Below are 16,098 nucleotides of genomic sequence, written 5' to 3'. Positions count from 1 at the left end.
GATAGTATATTTTCATTCATTGGTCATACGAATTATTAAAGTATATGTCATTTTACGCCTAGCTAAATAAAAGACGGTGAAAAATTCCTTCAAATATAAGCTTATTTTCCAAGATAAAGAATAATTTCTACAACGCTCCACGCGTTGCATTTAATTAAGGTTTATGGCTTAAAAGAAAGACACAACGGCTACAAAGTCGAGTTTTATAAATAATGTAAAAAATCAATATGAATTATTTTTAAAGAGTAAACATTATAATAATATATACAGAGTTATGTGTAATTCGATGTCTAGTTGTTAATGTTAGGCGTCACCACTATGGTAACGTTTTGAAAAAAAGAAATTTAGTTTAGGTTTTTTTCATTTTTAAAAAATAAGTAAAAAATACAACGCATTCTTTTTTCTAATTAACATAAACTTAATTTAGCATGATATTTAACCTAATAATAAAGTTCTAGCTCGAGGTGCAAAATCTAAATTTTTCTGAGTTATGTCTTAACTACCCAAGTCAGTCAAACTATTCCGCATCGCTTTTGCTGCGAGGCATTAACGCCGGTTGATGTCTCGGGACCCATGAAATCCCTAGTTTTTTTGCCGAAATAACATCCTAACGGGAAACATCGAATTACCAATAACCCTGTATATAAATTATTCAGTCAGTCATAATTAAATTATTTAAATAAGTAGTTTTGTACATCATAGTATACCTCCGTAAGGGACAATTTTAGCCAATTCCGGTGTAAGGCCATTCTTAATTTCTTCAGGCGCGGGTGATACTTCAATCTTTAATGTTCCAGGAATACATTTTAATTTCTTCGGTGCAGAGCTAGGGCGCTTGATTTCAGCCAAGAACTTGTATAAGTCCTCATCTCTGAGCTTATCTGTTTCCTGTTAAAAAATAATAATTTGTATAAACAAAACACTGGCTGTGGCGTGGGCGCGTACAAACTGGCTTAGTTATTTTTTTATTTTCTATTTGGCTAGTAATTATTTAAATCTTACATTATTTTACAATAAATAATTAATAATGACGTTCTAATAGCCAGACATTACCTGTTTAAAGAAGCTCGTAACAGTGATAACAATTGGTTTGAACGTGTCCAAATTATGCGCGATGTCATCAGAATTTTGCGTATTGTTCGTTCGTCGTTCGACGGATCCTTTGCGAGTGAGCGACCCGCCAACTTCACCAGCACGTCTGCGCAACTGTTCTAAACTGCTAGATGATGCTTTGCGATCTGAAAAAATATTTTTTTTTTTCCATCTAACACCGCTTTTTGTTTCTAAAGAACGAGTAGAATGTATAAATAGAAACACGGGCAGGTTTTGATTGTGAAAGGTTAATGCGTCATGTAATATGCGTTTGTCCAATGACACGCCATGTTTCGACCTACGTCTTACAGGTCTTGGGTCAGAATACTCCGGATAGTTTAGATTCATTACTGAAGAGAGAGCCATGTATGTACCAATACAAAAATAAACTCTGATGAGGATAAAGTGGAAAGAGAGAGGTAGAGCACCATCGTAAGAGGAGACTCGCGCCCTCTGCATACCCCGTATATATTGATAGATTACAATTTTGTGTTTTTTGCATTATACTTAAATTGTATATACAATAAATATTTATAATTCAATAAATTAGGTAAATTAAAAAAACACAAATATGTAAATTGAAGAATTTTGTAACCATCATGACAATATGATGTATTGTTTGGTTTTTTTTCCGTCTTGATGGTGTTATTGAATTGTTCGTATATAATATATATATCAGTAATTACCTAGACTATTAGTATGAGAATTGGTTCCATCTTTTTCAGTGGCGTCTCGTTCCAAGCTGTTAGAGCCAGATAATATATTGAGCAGAGAAACAGCGCTCCAAGCGAGCGGCATTCGAAACTTGCCGAGGCGCGAACATGCAGCTTGTGCGCTTGCGCGTACCTTTTCACGATTCTTGAAAATAAAATTATACGAATTATTTTCATATAATTTTTTATTGCAATACCGTCGACATAAGTACATATTATTCTGAACTATAAATAAAACAGTCCCGTCGGAGAGCTTCATCAGAAAGTATAATCAATATTAAACGCTTATTATGTCATTTAGTTTCAATCCTAGTCCTTAAAGTATTGCGTATAAGGTCCTAGGTACGATATCTGGACGCAATAATGTTTTGGTATAGCGTGCACACAAGGTCTATTTACCTTAAAATGATTAATGAAATCAGCTGAACCGCATTGTATACGCAAATATTATATTGTTTTAGGTTGACGCAAGTATTCCATTGAAATGAAAATTCTCTCTAAACACGACTTCAGGATTCCTCGCTATCACTCTTTTTATAGAAACTAGAAACGTTAAATTATATAAATAAGGTTGCATTGAATACCATTAAGGTGTTATCTGTATGGTTCAGATATAAATAAAACAAATGACTGTTTTTATAGCAATGATTGATTGACAAAGCAAAACCAACCTTATCATCCTTAATATACGGTTCAATGCACTCATTGACGTCACCTTGCAGTACTTTCTCCACTCGTACTACAAGAAACACATCAGGCGACGGATTCAATATATCAAACACAGCACTTCTACATAACGTCGATAAATCTGCATGGGGTATATGTGTTGAGAGCATTTGTTTCGTACATTCCGAATTTAGGTTGAAATAGAAGTTTTCAGATAACTTTCGCTTTTCTTTAGCGTCGTAGAGCGCCATGGAGGCGAATAGAGGTTCAACATCCAGTTCCAGTCTGGAATTTATTATTTTATTTTAAGACTGTTTTTAAGATGGTTAGGATATTGTACCAGAGACATTTACATCAATTTATCTTGTTTTTAATAAATAATTTTTGATATATGAAAGTTTTGTTGGTAAAAGAAAGCAAATCTTTAATTGATTCACAATACAGTGGTTTCCCATGATATTAGGATGTGAATGAGAAACGAGAAACTATGACTACCTTCTTTCAAAGCTTGAATGGAATACATTTTTGACGGTACAAGATTCAGACATAACACTAAGTCTCGTTTCTGAATCTCCTGTTTTAATTTTATTATATAGCACAGACAACGGAGACCACATTAGTTTTAAGTGTTACACTTTTTACCTTTTCCATCATCATATGGAAGTTAAAGTGTACATGGAATGTAAATTCATTGGCGCTTAACAGGAACTCAAAAGCACGACTTCAGTCAATAATCTTGGTGAATAAAAATATTGACAAAGACTTTATTGCCAGTTCTTTGTCATTTGATAACTTGCAGTAATTTTGTTTTGTGGAAATGTTGTCTATATCTGTTTCATTTTTAATTCATAGTGAAGTAAGTTATCAGCCTCCTATCTAAGAAACTTCAGACCGAAACAATTTGCTTTATCGAAAATCAAACCCGGAGCTCTAAGCCTAGCTGTTAACTATAAAATACTGGTAGAAAATTACTTTAGTTGATGACAAATAACCAATATTCTATGCCCCATCAGTTCACAGGGCATTTCAGCAGCTAATCTCCGTTCTACAGCTTCTTCCTCATCCAAATATGGAGCATACAATCCAAGAAGATCTGACTGTCGGTTTTCCAACCTATTAAAGAGAAACAGTAGTTTTATTGTACATCTATATGCTAATTTTAGGGTCAGTAAAACACTTCATAATGTAATAAAGAAAAAAGAAAAACACATTTCATTAATAATTTATTAAGATATGTTTATTTCAAAACAATTATATTGTTTTACTAGGAATTAAACTATGCATTGAACAGACGAAATCTATTTTAATAAATGAATAACATAACAACTTATTGAAATCAAGTTAAATATTGTAAACATGTACAGAATGTCTTTAAGTGTTAGTTACCTTTTAGCTTCATTAGTAGCATCAATGTGTTCCTGAGGCTTTTTTTCAAACAGGTCAGGTAGCAAGGGATCTGACGATGAGCTCCTCAGGTCAAGACTGGCCCAAGACCCTCGAGGAGTAAGTGTTTCATTACAGGAAGATGATGAAGAAATAGAAGCAACTGATTGCCGACCACTGGACGGTTGAGATTCAAATTGAAGTGATAGCTGTGAATTAAATTGACATAAGGATGCTCATTACAGTATTATAATTGTTAGATTGGTCACTAAACACACCTTGTTGTCTTATATATTGTATAAGATACATATCAGAATAAACCTAGTAGACTAAAGTGTAGAACCTAGTGGCTGATAGACATGTATCTCGTTCGTATATATTAAGTTTCTCATGTTAAAAAAAAATCATTTTTTGTAATGAGAACTAAAGTTCTTTAAACATTATAATCAGAAACAAATTTTACATGTCTAATAAATACCTAAAACCCGTTATTTACCTATAATAATTTGTTAGAAAGTGCTGCCCTTAAAATATTCAATTCAATAATACTTTTCCAATATAATATATAATAATAAACTATTATAATATATAAAAAAATGTCTCTACAACCTTTTTAGGTCTGGGCCTCAGATTTCTGAATCTATTTCATGATCATTTGTAAATATAATAGACAAGTAGGTGATCAGCCTTCTTTGCCTGATTTCCTTCACCATTCAAGTGAATATTAAATGCGTAGAAAGAAAATCTATTGGTTTACAGCCAGGCATTAAACTTACAACCTCAGAAAGTAGAGTCAGATGCTGAAGCCACTAGGCCCACTGCTCCATTATAACAAACTTACAACATATTTTATTGAACTGATTTTTATTGGTTTATATTAAGATTTTGTAACTGGTTATATAGTAAAAAATTTATCACAAATACTACAATGTTATTGTTAATTGGGTAATTAATTGATGAATATTTAAAGTTAACCTGTTGTGAAGCCAGTTCTTCCATAGAGGTTGAATGTTCAGCATCAACTTCATAGTTTTGTGGTGGAGCTAAAAGAAGTTTGTCAAGTCTTTCTGCAAGTCGTTCTCTACCATAGGCTGACCCTGAGTAGTTACGATACTTGTATTCTGCAACTGTGTAGTCTGAAGTGTAGCAGCTTATGCAGTCCCGGACAAACATAGGAGCTTTTGAACTATAAAAGAATTTGTTCAAATTTGAAACTCATTTTTAAAATAACTTTGTAAATAAATCATTATCTAATAATCTTTTATCAATTAAATTACATTTTGAAGTTTGACAAAAAATACATACTAATCTTCATCAGGTAGCACATGTGTCAGAGTTCTAATCTTCCGTGGTATTGTCACAAGCTCAATGTCATTTGTTGGATAGGCAAGAGGATCACCCTCACCCATCATCCTGTCACAGACATCTTCATAGTCTGGTGGTTCAATCATGTCAGATAGTGAAATCTGTAAGTTAAAACAGTGAGAATAAAAAATAACTAACTAAAGTTTAAATAATTAAGTTTTTAATATTTTAGTATTACGTTAAAGACTTCTCAGTATTCTTAAATGTGTGTTACATATAAGGGAACTGGCAAAAGCAAGAGCTATAAATTAAGAGGTCTCACTTTTAATATAATTGACTCTATAAAGGTTAAATCTAATTATAGATTGTATGGGTAAAAGGTTATATATAAGTGCCTATACCAATTAGGGATATAATAGGTGACTAACAACAATATACAATTATGGGATAACAGTATTTCCTATGTCCGTGTGAATCATACAAATTAATGTTATGTTTTTAGTAGAACTTACAGAAGATGAGCACCCAGAGAGCGTCCCAACCTTCGACTGACTAGCATAGACCTTTCGAGCCTCCCCAGCATTCCTATAAATAGGGAAAAATCAATTCTCCATTTATTAATAAGCCAAGTTCATGCATCAATAAACTGTTACACCCATACAAGGATTATAAAGCCATTTACCCGGAAGAATTCTGATATTTACGTCCTAGAGTCATCTAAAACGGGAGGACGAGGGTGCCGATGTTGCTAAAGGTTTATCTTCCCTCAAAATATGTATTTATTAAATGCAATAACACTCACTGTTATAAAAATACAAACAACAGTCAACAATTTTCTTGATGTTTAAAAAATTTAAAATTTCGTCAAGAATGACATTCTGAGCACAGATACCATATTAATAAACTAGTCTAGAATTCTCAGTTGAAGCAGTTAAATTTCTCTCTCTCTCGCATACTTATATTATAGTGATAAAATTGTTTGATTAGATTAAATTAAATTTTATTTTAATACGGGCCTTAGTATTCTCTTCTCAATTCCAACTAACTATAGCTCATTGGTTATAACCTCCTTGTTTTCCAAAATAATGTATTAACGACCAGCTCCTAGGGTATCTAGAGTGCCAACAGATGATTAGTGATCCAGTAAAGCCATACCTTCCCGTGGTCGCTCAGCTGTTGACCTGGTTTATCTTACATATGGATGGGCAGAGACATTTGAGTCTAAGGGACACGTGCTGGTGGTTAGTTCAATTCTTTCGCACAAGTTAAGAGCACTTGTTTCGAATCTTCCAGCATATAGGCTCCCTTATAAATTATGCAACTGAATTTATAGTTTTCTCGCTGCTTAAAGCATTCAGGTTTGTAGGTGATTAGAACGTGTCGTAATGAAACAGTGATATGTCCTGACAAGGACAGTTGTAAACGTTATCGTCATGAAACAATAATTGGTTCTGAAAAGAACAGTTAATTGACGTTATCGTTAGACCACGATATCGAACTGTTCTGAGAAGAACACGTTCGTACCCTTCGACGGTTGCACGCAGAAAAGGACAACTACAATTGGATATCAATCCCGCGTCGTAGTTTGCACGGGGTGCCGCGTGGGAGTTGCCTCCTTTCGCGGAGTTTCATTTTTTCGCACCTCACTAAGATGAGATGGTGTCGGGGTTGGGCGGGGCCCAGGTTGAGCCGGTTGCTTTTATATTATTTTTTTTTTTAAACAACCGGTAGGGTGTGATGGGCGCTGGTTTGGGTGTTGGTCGCCTGCGGTACCGCGCTGAAGATTTCCCGCGGGAAACGGCGCTTATGGTCGGGTGGACGGGTGTGGTGTGGAGCAATGTCGGCTAGGTGCGTCACTCGGGAGTGGTCCGCTCTGTCGAACATGCCCCTGGACAGGCGTTGTATGTGTGTGTGCAAATCCTCTATGCGAAGGTCTCTGGCGATGGTAGTGTTACGCACGCACCACGGGGCGTTGACAATTCGTCGCAGCGTTTTGTTTTGCACGGCGTGTAGGCGCTTCTTCTGGGTGTCCGAGGTGAGTGCGTACCAGGCCGGAGACGCGTACGTAGGATTTGTAGAGGGCCACTTTCCTCTGGGTTGGCATTGTAGAGCTGAACAGAGGGCGTAGGCGGGCGGCCGCGGCCTTTGCGCGCCCGGTTGATTTGTTGATGTGCGTTACCACTAGTGGCCAGTGTAGGATAACTTTTGTATATAAATCTACAGTTTTTAAAAATTAAACACATTCCACATTCCATCTTCACCTCTTCTCAACGAATTATTAGGAATTTTTTTTTTTAACCAAATAAGGACCAATCAACCTAAACCAAAACTACCTAAAGTGGTGACCCCGAGAAGAACACCAAGAAAATTGAAGATGACGAACACAGAAAATTCCGGTGCAGAGCGTCAAGTTTCATCACATCCGTCGAGCCAAGAAGTCTCCGGTATCTCACTGTCACTCCGTGTGCCACCTCCAGAACAACAACCAACCATCGACACCCTCATCGGTGAAATAAGAAGGTTGTCTTTGGAAGTTGCCGAGCTACGAGCACAACCTCGCGACAACTACCGCAACAGTCGTTCTCGCCACCATTTACAATCACGCTCGCGGAACGCATCAACAAATCGAAACGAAAACCGACGAGAGTCGCAGATGGAAGATCGAAGCCGGAAAAAATCTCCAATGCTGTACTGCTATTACCATCATCGCTATGGTATGGACGCGAAGAAATGCGCACCACCATGCAGTTTCAAGCCCATAAACCAGTCGGAAAACTAAAAGTAAGGCTGGCCGCGGCGGGAACCGGCGTTACCGAATCATCACACCGCCTTTTCGTTACCGACAGGGTAACGAAACTTACCTTTTTGGTCGACACAGGAGCCAATATCTCCGTGCTACCAAAGACAAAAGGCTCACGCGAAAAACCACTGCCATTTCAACTCTACGCCGCCAACAACACGGTCATTCCAACATACGGAGAGAAGTCACTCCAACTTGATCTTAACCTCCGAAGACCATACACATGGAAATTCGTCGTAGCAGATGTGTCTAAGGCAATCCTGGGAGCAGATTTCTTGCAGCACCACCACCTCATTGTCGATGTCAAAAACCGAAGATTGATCGACGGGAAAACAAAGCTGGTAACAAACGCTCAACTCAGTACTGCTGACATACCTACAGTTCGTAGTATTGTATTATATATATTTGTAATCCGTTGTGCAGAGGAAATACAATACGCGGTGGCTCATTAATTTTGCTTGGTAAGAAATAAAATTTAAAGAAAGGAAGGACATAGTGAGCCTCTTTGTAGAACGCCTTATTGAAGGATCTTGTGTGGAGTTGGAGCTCAGCTTGGAAAAAATATTAAAGCAGGTTCTGTACAAATTGCAATAGTCGAAGAAAAACTTGATCGTTTGTGGAGACGTGTTAAATAAGTCCATGGAACTTGCCATATGACATTAAATACATATATGGATTTCAGCGAAGCTTTTGGTTCATGTCAAAATTTGGGACGCTCTGGTCGATCAAAAAATCTAGAATAGGACAAGGCCATGATTATGTCTAATGATTATGTATATTATACATTTTAAAAATAATTTATGCGATTACAGAAGGTTACCTGTACCTAGGTTAAATAATTTCACCAACAAACAACATAGGTAACGAGATTTCAACAAGAGGATCAAATGGATGAAAATGATAGGGAGTTATGTATGACAACAATGCTCATCTCAATGTTATCGAAATTTTTCGTTTCATGAATACCTAACGTATATATGTAAAGCCGGCTCGAGACTCTTAAGAGGCGTTCGCTACAAATATTGGCGAGTCAAGGCTGCACTGTGGTAGCCACGAGCCATCCACACTCTCGCTTCATTTAGGTGCTCGCAACATTTCAATCACATTCATGTTGTTGCTCCGGTAGCTGTTTAGTGATTAATGGACTTATAACATTATGTATTAGTTTTTAGAAAAGTTTGCTAACAGAATTCAGTATTGAGATAGGTCGGTAGTGGTCAGTTTTGTTTTTGGAACCTTTTTTATGAATTCGAACTACATGTACTTCTTTCCATTTTAAAGGGAATGTACAGAATGTGTTAAGGGAGAGATTATAGATATGTGTCAGTGGTGTTGCAAGTTCCTTACTACATCTTTGTAGGAAAACTGCAGGTACTCCTTCACAACCTGGACCCTTGTTTATATTGAATTTTTTATAGCATTATCATGTTCCGTTATGTGAATGCTGTTATATATAACATCTGACTCGGGTAGGTCAGGCAGATCATAAGTATCGTCGGGAGAGTGGAAGACGCTCTTGAAGAATTTATTAAAACCATCACAAATCTCAGGCTCCGATTTGAAGGACTCATCACCAAGAACTAGCATACTAAGGTACTCAGATTTACATTGCCTCTTATTTCTTAAGTATGACCACAACGCCTTAGGATTTTTAGACATGTTATTTTGTATGCTGTTCATAAGATAGAATGCACTCGTTTTTGTCCGTAAGCCTCGCACGTTTTGATAGAATATTCTTAGCGTTTTATCCAACATTTAAAGGAAAATGTAAAGGTACCGACATTTATGCAGACATTTTACTAAGGCGGGAAGATCTCGACTTTTGTGTTACTATTGATGTGAAATTGTAAAACATGAAACAAATCGTTAGAACCACAGACAAATACACGAACGATGCTATGGTATAATTAAAAATATTAATAAAAGACAAATGCAAAGTGGAATCTAAGAAATTTTTGATAAATCCCGCTCCAAATTTATTGTAATGGCTGGTGACTCTTCGTTTCTCTCTGCAATTACCTTCTGCAAGTCATCCCTTGACAAGTGCTTGTCGCTTTGCCCTGGGTCCTTTTTATGGCGTCACGTGGAGGTTTGCTGATTTTCAGGCGATGCGTCAGGGCAGCGCCGTTCTCTTCGCGTGCAAGGTGGACATATCCAAGTAACACCTGATTCCTCTACTGTAAGTCCTGTACATTTTCTGTGACAACCTATAAAGCACTGTATACATTGGATCTGCGTGCTTATGTCTAGGTCCTTGTAGTATGCAATGCATTTAATCTATTCGTTAGTTTCCCCTTCCTTATTATATATAAGAAAAAAATGAAACAAGTAAGTAACCTGTAAATGTGCTCGCTGCCTGAGCACTATCTATCTAACTGGCTGGTTTAAGTTTACAAAATAACCACGTACAAAATCTGCCAATCTGGATTCACAATTCACTTGCACATATTTTATTGTTCACAATTTTTAGTCACCAACACAATAACACTTTTGAAAAATTATTTTTTTGTATTTATTCCGTTATCCAAAAAATAACTATCTTTTCTAATTATAAATTTTTATAGTATATTTTTAAGATTAACTATTTTAAATTGATTATTTTTTGAGGACTCAATGTAAGCGTTACGACTACCCCCCGCAAGCGCGTTCATAAGTGTACTTGTGTTAGAGTTTGAGTTTGAGTAAATGTCAACATTAATGATGTTTAACGAACGACGGACGTCGAGATGATATCACCTTATCTACCTTGATTTCGTATTTCCCTCGACGAATGAAGTTGAAATTTAGTTTCAGGTATTCATAGTTACTAAAATCGAACTCCTCCAAATAAGTATTCTCCGTGGTAAACACGATAGAAGTTGCACAGATACCCCACATCTCTACGCAGCGCCAAGAGATCAAAAGTGACTTGTCGAAGAGGAGTCGTTCGTCGTGAAATAAGGTTAAGTGGAAGGAGCGGATACTAAGGAACCAAAGATAAGAACAGTACTCCATGTGTGGCAGAATTTGCGCTTTATAGAGTTGCAAGCGGTGGCCTTTGCTGAGCACACCTAGCTTTCCGGAGGCCATTTTAGTATTTTCCTCGAAAACCGCGAAACTGAACTTCGATCGATATCTCAACGCAAAGTATTCCGATGATGACCGTAACTTCTAAGGGGGGAGCATCCTTATAGCAAAAAATTTTGCTAAGTTGCCACCGCTGGGCATACTCTCACTGGCCGTGCAAGTATCTGTATGGTATGTAGTGCAGTATGTAGTGCAGTTGTCGATCAGTAATGCAACAAACATTTGGATGAAGTTGAAACTCTGGTACGTAGAGTCTCGTACTGGGGTCGACTAAATAAATTTAATCCAAAAAGACACATTTCCCGATTTCCGCTAAAAACACCTTTTATCGTTACTCCCCCCTTAGAAGTTACGGTCATCATCGGAATACTTTGCGTTGAGATATCGATCGAAGTTCAGTTTCGCGGTTTTCGAGGAAAATACTAAAATGGCCTCCGGAAAGCTAGGTGTGCTCAGCAAAGGCCACCGCTTGCAACTCTATAAAGCGCAAATTCTGCCACACATGGAGTACTGTTCTTATCTTTGGTTCCTTAGTATCCGCTCCTTCCACTTAACCTTATTTCACGACGAACGACTCCTCTTCGACAAGTCACTTTTGATCTCTTGGCGCTGCGTAGAGATGTGGGGTATCTGTGCAACTTCTATCGTGTTTACCACGGAGAATACTTATTTGGAGGAGTTCGATTTTAGTAACTATGAATACCTGAAACTAAATTTCAACTTCATTCGTCGAGGGAAATACGAAATCAAGGTAGATAAGGTGATATCATCTCGACGTCCGTCGTTCGTTAAACATCATTAATGTTGACATTTACTCAAACTCAAACTCTAACACAAGTACACTTATGAACGCGCTTGCGGGGGGTAGTCGTAACGCTTACATTGAGTCCTCAAAAAATAATCAATTTAAAATAGTTAATCTTAAAAATATACTATAAAAATTTATAATTAGAAAAGATAGTTATTTTTTGGATAACGGAATAAATACAAAAAAATAATTTTTCAAAAGTGTTATTGTGTTGGTGACTAAAAATTGTGAACAATAAAATATGTGCAAGTGAATTGTGAATCCAGATTGGCAGATTTTGTACGTGGTTATTTTGTAAACTTAAACCAGCCAGTTAGATAGATAGTGCTCAGGCAGCGAGCACATTTACAGGTTACTTACTTGTTTCATTTTTTTCTTATATATAATAAGGAAGGGGAAACTAACGAATAGATTAAATGCATTGCATACTACAAGGACCTAGACATAAGCACGCAGATCCAATGTATACAGTGCTTTATAGGTTGTCACAGAAAATGTACAGGACTTACAGTAGAGGAATCAGGTGTTACTTGGATATGTCCACCTTGCACGCGAAGAGAACGGCGCTGCCCTGACGCATCGCCTGAAAATCAGCAAACCTCCACGTGACGCCATAAAAAGGACCCAGGGCAAAGCGACAAGCACTTGTCAAGGGATGACTTGCAGAAGGTAATTGCAGAGAGAAACGAAGAGTCACCAGCCATTACAATAAATTTGGAGCGGGATTTATCAAAAATTTCTTAGATTCCACTTTGCATTTGTCTTTTATTAATATTTTTAATTATACCATAGCATCGTTCGTGTATTTGTCTGTGGTTCTAACGATTTGTTTCATGTTTTACAATTTCACATCAATAGTAACACAAAAGTCGAGATCTTCCCGCCTTAGTAAAATGTCTGCATAAATGTCGGTACCTTTACATTTTCCTTTAAATGTTGGATAAAACGCTAAGAATATTCTATCAAAACGTGCGAGGCTTACGGACAAAAACGAGTGCATTCTATCTTATGAGCAGCATACAAAATAACATGTCTAAAAATCCTAAGGCGTTGTGGTCATACTTAAGAAATAAGAGGCAATGTAAATCTGAGTACCTTAGTATGCTAGTTCTTGGTGATGAGTCCTTCAAATCGGAGCCTGAGATTTGTGATGGTTTTAATAAATTCTTCAAGAGCGTCTTCCACTCTCCCGACGATACTTATGATCTGCCTGACCTACCCGACTCAGATGTTATATATAACAGCATTCACATAACGGAACATGATAATGCTATAAAAAATTCAATATAAACAAGGGTCCAGGTTGTGAAGGAGTACCTGCAGTTTTCCTACAAAGATGTAGTAAGGAACTTGCAACACCACTGACACATATCTATAATCTCTCCCTTAACACATTCTGTACATTCCCTTTAAAATGGAAAGAAGTACATGTAGTTCGAATTCATAAAAAAGGTTCCAAAAACAAAACTGACCACTACCGACCTATCTCAATACTGAATTCTGTTAGCAAACTTTTCTAAAAACTAATACATAATGTTATAAGTCCATTAATCACTAAACAGCTACCGGAGCAACCACATGAATGTGATTGAAATGTTGCGAGCAGCTAAATGAAGCGAGAGTGTGGATGGCTCGTGGCTACCACAGTGCAGCTTCGACTCGCCAATATTTGTAGCGAACGCCTCTTAAGAGTCTCGAGCCGGCTTTACATATATAAGTTAGGTATTCATGAAACGAAAAATTTCGATAACATTGAGATGAGCATTGTTGTCATACATAACTCCCTATCATTTTCATCCATTTGATATTCTTCTTGAAATCTCGTTACCTATGTTGTTTGTTGGTGAAATTATTTAACCTAGGTACAGGTAACCTTCTGTAATCGCATAAATTATTTTTAAAATGTATAATATACAAAATCATTAGACATAATCATGGCCTTGTCCTATTCTAGATTTTTTGATCGACCAGAGCGTCCCAAATTTTGACATGAACCAAAAGCTTCGCTGAAATCCATATATGTATTTAATGTCATATGGCAAGTTCCATGGACTTATTTAACACGTCTCCACAAACGATCAAGTTTTTCTTGGACTATTGCAATTTGTACAGAACCTGCTTTAATATTTTTTCCAAGCTGAAGGAAGGCTATACAAACTAACAATGATAAATTGCTCCAACTCCACACAAGATCCTTCAATAAGGCGTTCTACAGAGAGGCTCACTATGTCCTTCCTTTCTTTAAATTTTATTTCTTACCAAGCAAAATTAATGAGCCACCGCGTATTGTATTTCCTCTGCACAACGGATTACAAAAATTTAACACAAGTTCGCATGTTATTAACCATTGTAATACACATTTTCACAGCTCAAAAACAACTCAATTTCTAGAAGTTTACTTTTCATTCATTAATCGTATCGTAGTGAGAATATGAAACTTCAAAACGATCTAAACTATATAACTATGTTAAGCAAAAACCTTAATATTTATTATTTACGATTACGTAAACCTTGTATTCAACAAGGTCTGTATTCTAATTCACATACAGTCTAAATAATACAGAAAAATTGTTTGACAGCTCTTGTATCTAGATTTAAGTTTGAGTCTCAGTCAATAAAAACAAATACATACTTAATTTTCATTCATACGAATTATATGGACGTTGTTTTATATTCTTAAAATTACTTGTTAGGTCAAAATTGATTGACGCCATTACCGCGTTTTACGTCTGATGACTACTGGCGGTTGGTATGTCGCTATTAAACCAAAAACCAATGTATATATGTTTAGTGGCATTATAGGAAGATTTATTTACACATGAACACCTTACATTTAATCTCTACGAAAAATATTCGGAAAAAAATTATTGTTTAATGGTACATAGTTATGTTTTGTGTAATTTGTGTTCAATAGAATTCCACAAATACATTCAGCAAAGCATTTCGCAACACGTGCGTATACCACGTGATTCTTTTTATACATTTTTGAAATCGACGAAAGGGAAATGTTAATCTGGAGCTTTAATTGGATAACGCGGCTTCATCGCCACGAGACCAGCCACGTTTTAGACTTTGTGACACAATCAATTGGGCTTTATACCTTTTGAAAGAATGAGGAAATATTTAGAAATACGTTAATTTTGCACAATGAATATTAAAAGAATCGTGTGTCATACTACAAATATTTCTTCTAGACCGAAGGGCTTTATGTAAGAAATTTAAAAAAATGTTTTTGAAGAAAAGTCACTTTGTAAACGGGTACTTATTAAAGCAGGTGAATACAGGAAAAGTTTTTATGTAATGTTATATTAAACTTTATAGTAAAATTAGGATTAATACAGGGGTTTTACTTAGGTAGGTTATGTTTAACTTAGAAAATAGTAAGTATTGGAGAGCATAAATCCCAGCAACGTTTTTTGTGGTGGAGGCCTTAGTTTAAATGCTAAGAACTTTATTTACTTATAAAAGTCTAATTAAACGAGTTAAGTATTATCTTTATTTACGTGCAGTAGGTCAGAAGGAAGAATTAACACAGAATGCCGCGTCTTATATAAAGTTTTCTAATAAAACATTACCATAAATTCCTAACATAAAATGCGATCGCTTACATGATAATCCTTCTAAACGAGGACAGGACTAAGTGAACGTTCATTTTCCACAAAGTTAAATAAAAAGGGGTCTCACCGAGGCTTTCATCTGCTTTAATCGAGTTGAGAGTTAAATGTATATGAAATTTTACCATATTTTCATAATATAAAATCATTAGACATTTATGTTTTTTTTTATTTCAATGATCCTCCTGTTTATATGTACAAATATTGGTTTGTTTACTTTACTTAAATACCGGAAATGTTATATTTAGGTAACGACTAGTAGATGGGCAATGATTATACATAAGCTTATGAAATCTGTTAAATGTTCATTTAACAATTCAGTGTATTACCATTACCATACCCATTCGTTATGAAAGTCCTTCCTTCCTAGCTTATTTAATATTTTATCAATGTATATTTATAGTCTGGCCATAAATACTGTTACATAAAAACTTAATTATTTCGAATTTGGAACACGTATAAGTATTATTTTAAAAAGTTCTTCGATTTTGCGCCATTTCACATATTTTTTTGCATTCATCATCAAATTACAATAAGGAATGGGGTATTAAAAAAAATAGGATTGCTGTGATCGCTTTTCACAAAGTGGGTTTGAAGCTGTCGGTCATATTCCAGAGACTTCAAAAACTTGGTATCAGCCGTATGTTCGTA

The 16,098-nt window shown here is 36.0% G+C and overlaps 1 protein-coding gene across 1 annotated transcript in view; it reads right to left on the bottom strand.

The window, feature by feature from the left end:
• Positions 1–5,983, bottom strand: part of LOC123708482 (dedicator of cytokinesis protein 7) — a 28,463-nt gene extending 22,480 nt beyond the window's left edge. The window contains exons 1-10 of the mRNA XM_045659213.1: positions 5,842–5,983; positions 5,672–5,744; positions 5,160–5,320; positions 4,830–5,040; positions 3,858–4,063; positions 3,444–3,584; positions 2,477–2,756; positions 1,779–1,950; positions 1,054–1,238; positions 708–888 (exon numbers count right to left, since the gene is read on the bottom strand). Coding sequence (XP_045515169.1) covers positions 708–888; positions 1,054–1,238; positions 1,779–1,950; positions 2,477–2,756; positions 3,444–3,584; positions 3,858–4,063; positions 4,830–5,040; positions 5,160–5,320; positions 5,672–5,744; positions 5,842–5,876 — 1,645 coding nt within the window. The 5' untranslated portion in view covers positions 5,877–5,983. The remainder of the gene's footprint in view (positions 1–707; positions 889–1,053; positions 1,239–1,778; positions 1,951–2,476; positions 2,757–3,443; positions 3,585–3,857; positions 4,064–4,829; positions 5,041–5,159; positions 5,321–5,671; positions 5,745–5,841) is intronic.
• Between the last annotated feature and the right edge of the window lie 10,115 nt (positions 5,984–16,098).

The sequence above is a fragment of the Pieris brassicae genome, chromosome 4, assembly GCF_905147105.1.
Source record: "Pieris brassicae chromosome 4, ilPieBrab1.1, whole genome shotgun sequence".
Lineage (NCBI taxonomy): Eukaryota > Metazoa > Arthropoda > Insecta > Lepidoptera > Pieridae > Pieris > Pieris brassicae.
Note: the sequence above shows the minus strand (reverse complement) of the source record. Positions and strands in the feature narration are given on the sequence as shown.